Source organism: Alosa alosa, chromosome 5, assembly GCF_017589495.1.
Source record: "Alosa alosa isolate M-15738 ecotype Scorff River chromosome 5, AALO_Geno_1.1, whole genome shotgun sequence".
Classification (NCBI taxonomy): domain Eukaryota; kingdom Metazoa; phylum Chordata; class Actinopteri; order Clupeiformes; family Clupeidae; genus Alosa; species Alosa alosa.
The window spans coordinates 17,247,168-17,259,596 of NC_063193.1; the positions used below are offsets into that span (position 1 = coordinate 17,247,168).

At 47.7% G+C, this 12,429-nt stretch overlaps 1 protein-coding gene across 1 annotated transcript in view; it reads right to left on the reverse strand.

The window, feature by feature from the left end:
- Positions 1-552: 552 nt before the first annotated feature.
- The window catches only part of ep400 (E1A binding protein p400), a 41,196-nt gene continuing 29,319 nt past the window's right edge, over positions 553-12,429 (reverse strand). The window contains 17 exon segments of the mRNA XM_048242789.1: positions 553-2,417; positions 2,419-2,610; positions 3,195-3,272; positions 3,774-3,920; positions 5,206-5,354; positions 5,596-5,767; positions 6,847-7,083; positions 7,343-7,473; positions 7,930-8,122; positions 8,344-8,450; positions 8,574-8,619; positions 8,925-9,106; positions 9,616-9,692; positions 9,967-10,023; positions 11,352-11,488; positions 11,678-11,725; positions 11,968-12,141. Coding sequence (XP_048098746.1) covers positions 2,256-2,417; positions 2,419-2,610; positions 3,195-3,272; positions 3,774-3,920; positions 5,206-5,354; positions 5,596-5,767; positions 6,847-7,083; positions 7,343-7,473; positions 7,930-8,122; positions 8,344-8,450; positions 8,574-8,619; positions 8,925-9,106; positions 9,616-9,692; positions 9,967-10,023; positions 11,352-11,488; positions 11,678-11,725; positions 11,968-12,141 — 2,289 coding nt within the window. The 3' untranslated portion in view covers positions 553-2,255.

The following is a 12,429-nucleotide window of genomic DNA, read 5'->3' on the forward strand; positions in this document are numbered from 1 at the left end:
TCTGCAGATCATGTGTGTCTGAACAAACGCATCTCTGTGCGTACGTCTCTTTCTGTGTCTATTTGTGTGTGTGTGTGTGTGTGTGTGTGTGTGTGTGTGTGTGTGTGTGCATGAAGGAAAGTCAGCTCTACTGTTCATTTAAGAGCAGGAAAAATGCCACAGTGCTCTCTACTGGTGAAAACAACACCATCACATGCATATCAGACCTGGGCCAGCTGGAAATGCAGTGTGTGTGTGTGTGTGTGTGTGCATGAAGGAAAGTCAGCTCTACTGTTCATTTAAGAGCAGGAAAAATGCCACAGTGCTCTCTACTGGTGAAAACAACACCATCACATGCATATCAGACCTGGGCCAGCTGGAAATGCAGTGTGTGTGTGTGTGAGAGAGAGAGAGAGAGAGAGAGAGAGAGAGAGAGTGTGTGTGTGTGTGAGAGAGAGAGAGAGAGAGAGAGAGAGAGAGAGAGAGAGAGAGAGAGAGAGAGAGAGAGAGAGCGGGGAGAAATCAGGAAGTGAGAACAAATCAAATCAGAGAATTAAGGAAGCCCAGACCAGGTGACTGTGTATAAAAATGAAAACACTTTATACAGTTTGGCTGAAAAAAACTCCAATGAAAACACAACTACTTTACATGTACAAATGATTTTTTGTTTTGCCATCATTATTTACATGTCTGCCCTGCCCACACCTACACACATGCGCACGTATACACACACTCATACACATATCAACTGCTTTTAAAAAGGACATAGAACGGAAACCATACACTGAAGAATGTTTACATACAAGTTTACAGTGTCACATCAGATACACGATAAAAAAAGCATCATGGCAGATATTTAAAGGGAGAAAGAGTCGTTGATGAACGGTCACATTATGAAAACAAAACAAGCAATATTTTCTAATGCAGTTTCTCTTCCGTACAAGCTGGTGATGCGATGTATGATTATAGTACAACCACTATAACAGATTATCAGCAAGGCAAGACCCCATTCTGACATCCCTCAACAGATCATAGTCCACCAACGGTGGGAGGAACAAAGAGGGAAAAAACAAAAACACATTCTGAGGTATGCCGACGTGAACACACCGCGGTCATCGTCCATAGTCTCTCAAAGCTAGCGTTAGCGGCCTAGCCTTCTGCAAGACATACTAAACCACAATCCGCTATATTACAATTACCACACGACAATAATCAATAAGGAATTATATATATTACATATTTATGAAGGGAAACGCTTCTTCTGCTACATCAAATTACACCACACCTGTTCCTGGTGATGGAGCCGTTATTAAAAAAAAAAAAAAGAAAAGAAAAAACGGGGTGATTCTTTTTTTTAGAATAGTATAGAAGTTTAGAAAATTATCAACAAAAACACAGAAGGTGACAGGGCGGCTAGGTGTGACTATGCCAGCTTTGAGAGACTTTCTAGAAGCTTCCATGTCATTCTCCTTTTTTTTTTTTTTTTTTCTTTTTTTTTGTTGTTGCATGCAAATATATGAATAGTCCATGAATGGCGAGCTGAGCCACACTAACAAGTAGAGTTGTCCCAGAGGATCTGTGACTCCAGAGCCCTGACCACACCTTCACATGATCACTGGGAGCGCTTTGATCTGATGGGAGTGTGTACACACCGCCACACGCATACACACACACACACACACACACAATAGAAATTAGAGAGGACCATCAGAAGGAAGGTCCTGACTGCTGAATTATGCACACAGAGAAACAGAGTGAGGCTGAAGAGAAAAAAGCTGTGTGTGTGTGTGTGTGTGTGTGTGTGTGTGTGGGGATAAAAAGTTAATTCGAGTGATACTGGCCAGGGGACTGACACTCACCTGGACCCTCAATGACAAAAACTTTAAAACACACAAACACACCCCCTTACAACCATCCCAACCCACATGTGGGTGAGCGCAGCTCTACTGCATACTGAATATCTGCCATGGATATGCTCCACTCACTACTCCACCCAGGACAACACAAAGACTGGGAAGGCCAGTTGAGTCCGTCTGGTTGACCAGGTGAATGGTCCATGAGCACATGTATCCCTACTGCTGGAATATGTGTGTTTGTGCACACGTGTGTGTGTGTGTGTGTGTGCTAGTTCTCAGATGGGCCAGAGACCCGTCTGTAGGCCACTGTGAGTGGTCCACCTGCGGCCTAACCCTGTATGTGTCTTCATGCTCCTGCTTGGAGATCTGCTCCTTGGTGATGAAGATGAGAAAGAGGATGACGAGGATGAAGGGTTTCCTCTAGCTGCCTCCGCTGGGCTTGGCGGGGGCCTTGGAGCGCACGGCTGACCCGCCGCGTCCCTGACCTTTGCCCTGGGCCAGCGATGCCTGGGCGGGGGTCTCGGCCGCCGCGGAGGTTGCCGCGGCAGACGCCTGGGTTGCCGTGGCACCCTGCTGTGCAGGGGCTGTGCTGGGGCGGGGTCTGCATCTGTGGCGAGGCGGAGGCCGTTGCCGTGACCACCTGCTGCTGCAGGAGCTTCTGCTGGACGACTTGGGCGGCGGCGGCGGCCGAGGCGGCCGGGATCACTTGCACCGCCGAGCCGGCAGCTGCCCCCGCCGCCTGGGGCAGGGTCACCGCCTGTGGCTGGGCTTGGATCTGAGAGAGAGAGAGAGAGAGAGAGGAGAGACGAAAGGAGAGGGGACGATAGGAGAGGAGCGAGGAGAGGAGGAAGAGAAGGAGAGGAGAGTGGGAGAGGAGAGAGAGGAGTCAAATTGATAAGAAGGGAGGCAAGGAGGGGGGGGGTAATTAGACTTTCTCCAGAACATCATCATCATCGAGGTGACTTCTTGCTGAGTCGGTCTAAATTAGACTGAATTAGACAGGACAGATAAGGAAAGTCACGCAGGAAAGGGAAGAGAGAGAGAGAGAGATAAAGAGAGATAGAGAAAAGATGGGATGAAAGAGAGAGAGAGACTGATGAAGCGTATGTGATGATCGGCAGGAGGGAGACGGAAGAGACCGTGAACTAGAGGATGCATGAGCATGAGATGACACTGGAGTAGAGCACTGGGACAGTTCCTATAGCTACTCTCGCATTCCAGAACACTGCCCTGTCTGATGGGGTACAAGAGGGAGGCTGACCTTATACACCCATGCAGACACACACACACCTCGCATGGTGTGTGGGAGGGACAGTCACACACACACACACACACACACAAAAGCCCTGTATCTCTTACCTGCTGGGGAGAGGACACTATTTGCTGGATATTGGCTACTGTGGTTTGCTGCTGTACTATCTGGGGAAGCTTAGCAACCTAGAAGCAAACAGGACATGAGTCACAAAGCACTGCTAGACTGGACACAAGCACACAGACAGACAGAGACAGAGACAGACAGCCAGCCACAGAGCTGGGGCCTATACTCAATCTAAGGTATTTAACACATCTATTTTCATGTAGTGCTTCCAGACACAGCTGTGGGTAAAGCTTCTGGTAAGCGGACACTCTTGGTCACATTCTATTCAGCTGGATGGATGAGGCGAGGCTGGATGAGGCTGAGGGATGAGAATGAACACAGACGCTGTCTGTATTTAGTGCATGTATTGCTATATGTCTGTGTTGGGGATGCATAGATGTGCACAGTGTGTCTCCACCTTCTGCCTGGCAGCCCATGGTCTGTACTGCATCTGTGGCTAGTGTACTGGATTGTGGGGCACCTCTGTGTGTGTGTGTGTGTGCATGTGTATGTGTGTGTGTGTGTGCATGTGTGCGTGTGTGTGTGTGTGTGTGTGTGTGTGTGTGTGTGTGTATATTTACCTGTATCTGCTGTGTGGCGGGACTCTTCTGGGGCTGGGCGATGGTGGTGTAGTACTGCGTCTTGATTGGCTGCTGGAGCTGCGTGGTGGCGGCATACGCCACCTTCTGCTGCTGCTGGGTTGCCTGGGCTGCCTGCCCCGTGGCCAACTACCACACACATCAGAGACCCACATAGAGATGTCACTGAGTGCAATGCTAATCATATAATTACAACAAATACTAACAGCATGCTAAGGCTAGCCGCTTAGAGTCCACTTCAACAGGGCCTAAGCATTTGTTAACCTGGGCATTTGTTCCGGTTGTTGTGTTCCTTAAATGTCTGTATATAAATTCATATAATCACAACAAACACTAATAACATACAAAGGCTAACCACTTAAGAGTCCACATCAACGGGACCTAAGCAAAAGCATTTGTTAGCAAAGGCTACATTATATACAGTATATACTACCGCAACAACTTGCTGCGTTAGTCTCAGCCTTGTTACAGACATAAGCCTAACAACTGTTTTGAGTTAAGGCTAAATGTGTATTAAGCTTACTAAATAACTTCCTAATGCTATTCCAAGCGTCAGTTTATTGCACACTTTTGATGGCGTGATAAGTGACGTCGCTCAGACTGCAAGATGTTGTCTAACGTTAGCTATGTGGCATTAGCCTATCGTTCGTTTCAATTTGGGACCTTGCAGTCGGAATTGTCGTTTGTTTAGTCAAAGTCTCAAGTCCAAAGTAGCCTGGGCTATTCGAATCGTTAGTTTATTGCACATACTTTTATTTTGAGTGGTCACTACATACCCGGGTTTGTTGGCGTGTTGTTGCCAAATCCACGTAATCATTTTATGCAAGCAAACAGCATACAGGGAGTCTTTATTGTTGAGGTCAGACATCTTATAATAATAAGATAATCATCTTGCATCTTAACCCACAAGCGGTTTCCGAGTAATCCGTGTTTTAAATTGCGACTGACTATCATCAAAGTGAGACCTAGCCACACAATAGACATGGGGTGGAGTTCCCCTGAAACTGGTCCCCTTGGAAACAGTGCAGTGCAGCGATAAACGTCAAACGTAAATAAGCATATTTTGAAATATGCATTCAAAAACCTTCAAAATCGAGAGTGCACCCCTTAGTGCCACGCGCGAGCCAGATCCGAAATCTTAGGTCAGCCTGACAAACGGTCAGCGAGATATGCGTGCCACAGACGCTTCTTGCTTTATAGATAGATGCTAAGGTCCTAGTACATAGCTCAAATGGCAAGCAGCAGCAGCAAGATCTTGTTCTTTAGTGTTAAATGCCACAAGGGGGGGAAGGGTCTGTACATTTGTGGATGATGAGACTACGTTGCTGTGTCTGTGTATGAGTTTGCATTACTGATTGTGGTGTGTGTGTGTGTGTGTGTGTGTGTGTGTGTGTGTGTGTGTGTGTGTGTGTACCTTCTGTTGGAAGGCGGCGGGGCTCTGCTGGGGCTGGGCTGCTTTCTGCTGGGCGGCGGCGGCTGCCTGAGCGGCGGCCTGCTGTTGTTTCTGCCGAAGGAGCTGCTGAACCTGCTGCACCTGCAACGGGTGAGTCACCACCTGGCCACCTGGTGGAACGAGCACACGAGACAAGACCGTCACACACACACACACACACACTCACTCACTACTACCCGAGAGAGAGGGAGGGAGAGAGAGAGAGAGAGAGAAACAGAAAGAAAGAAACAATGAAAAGAAGGACACAGGACAGACCCTTACCTGCTTTCACATAGGTTGTGAGAGAGAGAGAGAGAGAGACAAACAGAAAGAAAGAAAGAATGAAAAGAAGGACACAGGACAGACCCTTACCTGCTTTCTGGGGTTGTCCGATGGCCACACTGATGCCAGCCACGGTGACGGGCAGGGTGGTGACGCCAGCGGAGGACACCACAGCGGGCACCGAAACCACTGGCTTGGAGAGCGCCACCTGCGCCGTCTGGGCCGCCTGGGCCGGGAGCTGGCCCTGGGCTGGCACACGCGTCTAGCAGTGGAGAGAGAAGGGGTCAGGAGAGACAGTGTGGACACGAACCACACACTACCACATGATATTGAACCCGAGAACTAGGACAACACTACAGCAGCCACGTTTACATGGACACTTTTAATAAGATTAGAAACGGAGTAACGGCTCAATGGGAATACAAAGTATTAAACACCTCAATCATGATAAAAATGCCTGATCCGATCAGAATTTTGTTCGGAATGAAAGAGGTGGTGTAGTTCGTTCCTTTTCCAATTGACTGCTTCTGTCTTCCAGGAAAAGTAGGCAACAACGGCTATTCTGATCAAAGATTCTAAAGTGATTGAGAGCACCGGATGGGAATAGAGCGTAACCCATGCAAACAGACGGCACACATTTTTCAATTGGTTTAGTTTTATTGGAATGACGACAAAAAAAAAAAAAAGTGTCCATGTAAACGTGGCTAGTAATAGACAGGGATAAGTTCTGTAGAGCTGGCCGGCTGTTGAAACATGGGCCTAAATAAAGCCCACATCCTCTGTATTGTATGCGAGCGTTCCACTCGTGCGGATAGTGGAGGACATTGGCATTTTCTATTAGCTATGTTTTGTAGTCCTCCAGATTGCCTGGTTTAAAGTGAAACACAACCACAGCATCCTGTTTCAATAGAGAACCTCCACACCCAGGACAGCCTGTGGTTTCATTGGCTTGCAGGATATGTTTTGTCACACTGTTTTAACATGACACGCTTTCACCTCCAGTACAACCACACATGAAGCGTTAAGGGCCATTCATACAAACTATAACGAGTCATGAAAAATGTTATCGTTGGGGTGACTGTCAGTTATTGTTATATAGTTTTTGCTATATAGTTATTTTTATATATAGTTATCGCTATATAGTTATCGTTCTTGGTGTTAAGCCTCCAAGCAGCCCTCCCTGTCACTCAAGGGGCTTAAAGCACAGAACATTTCTGTGCCTGAATTGAAAAGATTTTTTTTAAAATGACTATGCATCATATTTTCAAATATTGAGCGGTCCTGCCAGCACCTGGGTTCGGGCCCACTGTCAGAGAACTTTTTAACGCCCTCGTCACTCACCAGGCGTGCCACCTGCAGGTTGGCCACGGTGCCCGTCAGCACGGCCCCGGGTCTAGGTGCGGCGACGGCCGCCAGCTGGGGGTTGGCCTGGGTGGCAGAGGGGACGGCCTGGACCTGCTGGGCCTGCTGCTGGGCGGCGCCGGGCTGGGCACCCTGGGCGGCTGCTACAGCTGCTGCCACCTGCTGTTGCTGCTGCGCCAACTGGAGCTTCTGCTTCTGCAGCTTCAGCAGCTCAGCCTGAGAGAGAGACATACACAGGTAGGGAGTGAGTGAGTGAGTGTGTGAGTGGGTGTGTGTGTGTGTGTGTGTGTGTGTATGTATGTATGTATGTATGTATGTATGTATGGGTGAGTGCGCGTGTGGGTGTGTCAGTGTGTGGTTAAGTCTGAAAGAGGTTTGTGTCAGGTTGCGTGCGTAAGTGTAAGTGCGTAAGAGTGGTTTGTTAGTTTGTTTTGAATTGTTATGGTTACTGTACTGCATGTGTGTGTGTGTGTACCTGTTGTGGTTTGCCCACAGCTTTGATCTGAGGCGAGGCTCCCTGCTGTTGTTGCTGGAGCTGCTGCTGCCTGAGAATCTGCAGATGAGCCTGAGTGATGGACTTCCCCTGAGGCAGCTGCATACCTGCAGCTAGAGGAACAGACAGACAGACAGACAGACAGACAGAGACAGATAGATAGATAGATAGATAGATAGATAGAGATAGAGATAGAGAGAGAGAGAGAGAGAGAGAGAGAGAGAAAGAGAGAGAGAGAGAGAGAGAAAGAGAGAGAGAGAGAGAGACAGAGACAGAGAGAAAGAAAGAGACAGAGAGAAAGAAAGAAAGAGACAGAAAAAGAGGGGGGGTAAGAGATAGAGGGAGGGGAGAGAGAAAGAGATATAGGCAGTCAGGATTTGCTCACACTTTGTAAAGCCCTTTTCTCCCTTTGTCTTAAAACGAGGGGACATCAATTATCGCAGTCCTGAAATTCAAAAGCTGTTTTGCAAAGCAGTACCCAGATCAACAGAGGATCACAGCGGATTAACTGAACAGGCCCTCTCACTGACCCGAGGACAAAGAGTGCGCACACTGTGGATCTGGAGTACCTGGAGTGACCAGCGAGCGGGTCTGTGATTGGGCCGGGGTGAGATTGGTCGACACGACTGCGGCGGCGGTTACTGGGGTGACCGCTCGGACCACGTGGCCGGTTGCTATGGCGGCGACCTCTGCGGGAGCAGCTGCAGTTGGGACGGCTCTCTGCTGCGCGTGCACCACCTGAGCCGTGGCCGTACCCGCCGCCTGAAAGAGAGGGAGGGTGCAGAGAGAGGGAGAGAGAGAGGGAGAGGGTCAGTCATATGAACAAGCAACTAGAGGCTGAAAGTATAATCCGACAAACAGTTCAATTGCAAAGCAGATGCATCTACAGAGGACGTATTATTAGTTGCATGAATCTATTGGCTCTGCAATAACCTTGGCAGAGTGATGGGAGGGTGTGGTGTGTGTGAGCGGGCTCTACGTACAGACAGAGGTCCCGGGATGACTGGGGAGGCCAAGCGTTTATTGGCCTGGAACTGCCCGGCGGGAACTCCTGCCACGGTGTTTACGATCACATTCCCTGCGACTGTAGCTGAAAGGCACCCATACACAGAAGGTCAGAACACAGAACATGCACTGAACACAGAAGTAGAAAACAATTACACACCACCACACATCACCAATGAAGATCAAGCATTACAAGACCAGACCCTACCTGATGTAATGCTCGCGCCAGCTCCAGTGGTTTTCATAGCTCCAGCCTGGAGAGGAAAATAAACAAAACAATAAAACACACGACTGTCATTCAGACAGATATCAACTCATTCAGTTCACACACATAAAACAGCTGCACTTTAGCAGCTGCACTTTAGATTGATTAGTACAATAATAGCGTTGATTATGGCTGTGTGTGTGTGTGTATTCAGACAGATGTTAACTCATTCAGTTCACACACATAAAGCAGCTGCACTTTAGCAGCTGCACTTTAGAACGATTAGTATGATAATAGCGTTGATTATGGCTGTGTGTGTGTGCGTGTGTGTGTGTGTGTGTGTCTCCTCCTCACCAGCACTGCGGTGTTCGGCACGGCGGCTGCTCCAGCCACGGCGGCCTGCGGAGGGACTCCCGCCGCCTGCACCTGCCCAGCCGCCTGCACCTGGGGCTGGACCACGCCGGCCTGGGGGCCTCCAGCCGCCGCCGCCTGCTGCTGTGCTAGCTGCTGGGCCCGCTGCTGTTCGGCGAGGGCCTACGGAGGGAGAGAGAGAGAGGGGGGAGAGGGAGGAGGGTGGGAGGGAGAGAGAGAGGGGGGGAGGGAGGGAGAGAGGAAGAGAGAGAAAAAAAGAAAAAGAGAGAGAGAGAGAGAGAGAAGAGCCAGGACGAAAGGAGAGGGGACGATAGGAGAGGAGCGAGAGGAGGAAGAGAGAGAGAGAGAGAGAGAGAGATGAGAGGAAGGTGCTGTTAGTACTAACACATAGGTTGTCAAACCTGCCTTGGGGCAAGGGGTACGCCATGCAGTAATTTCCATGAGTGGACCATGTTTACAGAACGTGGTGGTCTGGTTTACTCCCCGACCTGAAGAGTGTTTGTTAGGGCTTGACATTTTAATGGATTGCTTGGCTCATTTTTACAGTGCAAAATACACCCAAGCCAAAGAGCTTGGCTGTTTTATGGGAAAGTAAAGCAGCTTATTCTAATATTCACATGTTTTCGATGTTATAAAAGGTGCTGGAAAAAAAACTGTCACACACACACACACCTTTTCTCCTTGGCAATTCGCTCGGCTCGCTGTGAGGCCACCTGGATTGGGGGCAGTGGCTTGTCGTAGCTGATCCCACTGCAAATGGAGAGAGGACCAGATGTAAACGTCCACAAAGTACTGTCCCACTGCCATATCAGAGATGCGTGCACACACACACACACACACACGCACGCACACATTTCGCAACCCATATCCCTCACGGTAACCCAATTTCCACCCGGCCTTAACAGACCAGGGCGGGGGAGGTCATGACAGCGCTTCACTTTTTGTTGGGTACAATTTGATTTGCTTCAACTTGATTCTATTCAACTGAATTCATTTTAGAATGAATTATGAAGGTTGATGTTACCTCTCTGCCAGGACAGAGGCATGTTTGGGGTTCTTCTGGAATGGATTCATACCCAGTCTGAAAAAAACAAAACAAAAGCGACAAGGAGAATATTACATCAGAGACGGGCACTCCCCATCATTAGACAAACAGATGGCACAGTTACCCCGAGCAGTGATTACACCAAACTTAACAGAGCAGCGTAGCGATCTAGGATATTACATATTTCATGATGCTACAGATATATTGTGGTGAAAAAAACCCACACCAGACTCTCACTAAAAGACCAATTAGCACTCTGAAGAAAACTTGATCCAAGGAGACAAGACAAGAGCCGAGACAAGAGAGTTACGGTTGACAATAGAAGTTTACTCACAATACCACAACAGTGACACAGCCTGACTAAGACTAAGCCAATGTACCACTGCACAGTAGAGTGGATGGATATTGTACAGAAGATACTTCCCAGTGAGAAGATGCGCAAAATCTGAAGAAGGAGCTACTGTGCTCCATCTTTTATGCTAGAAGCGAGGTCCAAGGACCTCCTGTTTCCTATACGCAACACGTCCAATCAGAATTGGGAGTTCGCCTCCTCAGCAGGTGACTGACGTTTTCGTAAACCAATCAGGGTTTTTAGAAGGAAGCCAACTGATCATATTGGTGGAAAGGTACGCTGTAATTTCCATGAAATAATATATGACATCAGTTTAGCCTTATGTCATATGTGCTGACTCTTCTATACAAAGCGTCTGTTATATGTGCTGACTGTTCTGTATAAAGCATCCTTGGGTTTTGGACCAAATGTCCACAGGCTTGGGCTTGTGGACATTTGGTGCTTACCTAGGGGTTTTGTAATGGGCAAGTCCCAATAAACAGATGCTTACGTGAATCAGGTTGACTGGGCAATGGTTTCTGTTGCACAGTGGTACATAGGCCTTCTCTGGATAATTACTACAATATCTTCCGGTGATTTGATGAGGCAACAATTGCAATACCAGGAGCTCATCTGATAGATGTATGTAGAGGTATGTCAGCTCATGTCAGATTGGGGTGTGTAAGGTCATGAGATGTGTTGTGTTGGAGCATGCCTCATCTTACAGTGGTTTGATTAGGGTGTGTAAGTAAGGGATAATGGACAACAAGGCATTTGTTGAACAGCCAGTTTTGCTATGTCCTGAATGTCTGTCAGATTATTTCATAGCTCTAAAGCAACATGACCGTACATTTCAACTTCCCAACGAGTTTGGCGAATTAAAATACAAGTGTGATACAGCCAAAAAACTGGAGCTACTACATAGGTGCGCAATTAAAAAAAAAAAGAATTGACGTTCTAAACACCGCATCACAATAGGAAATTCACCCAAGTAGTGGCGTAAGGTAATGTGATGTGGTGGAGCATGTCTTACAGTGGTTTGATTGGGGGGCTCCTCTTGCTGGCGATGATCTTCATGAGTTCAAAGCGGCTGCTGTAAAGCTGCATGTGGGTGGCGTTGTCGTCCTGCGTGTAGATCTGGCACGTACGCAGAGGGCGACTGTTCTTGGACTGCACACACACAGGGCAAAGACAGACACACATACAAAAAGTTGATGGCCAATGTATATATATAGTGCTACCATATTTATGTTTAGCCATCCATAAGCCAACAATTTAATAAAACACTGACTGCCTTTACTGATCCATTTAACTCCGAACGGATCCTGAGAATTAACACGCTGCACAAATGTCTCCTACCTTATAAATGCTCTTGGTCTTTTTCTTGGGATTAGCCTCGTACATCAACTAAAGGGACACAGGAAAGAAAAGATTGATATTCCACAGTATGTTTCTTAGCACACAAACCATAATGACAAGACTGTGTTCACAAAAGTATTAAAATATCTGTGCTGGTAAATCAAACATGCCATTGTGAGAAGGTAAATTGTATAGAAATATTGTATGCAATGGCTGTATTTCATCCTAATGTCAATGTATAGGCCTATGACTGATTTATAGTGAAAAAACAGTGTGTGTGTGTGTCTGACCTTGCCCTCCTCACGGGGGATGAGGACGTTCTCGTAGCGGCTGCGGCACTGCTTGGGCGAGCGGTAGATGCGGCTGCAGGAGTTGACCACGTCGCTCACCAGGTCCCAGTTGGGGGTGTGAGCCGGGGACACGATGGTCAGGTTCAGCGGCAGCTCCAGCAGCTGCTTCACAGCCTGAAGAAGAGCACAGCACAGCACAGCGGGCACAGTTAAAGTCCCACACGTTCCATACGCATACACCCCAACATACAGCTTTCAACAATCTGAACTAGACAGCTACACAGTAGATTCAGTATTCATACGTTCTATTTGCAATAACTTTTAGTTATTAACAACTACAGATAAACAATCAAGTCTCCATCTAAACTTAAGTGTGGGAAGAGGACCAATTCTGCTAGAAAAAAACAAACAAAACAAAAAATAAAACCAAACAAACAAGAACTCCAGAAAACTGTAAGAACA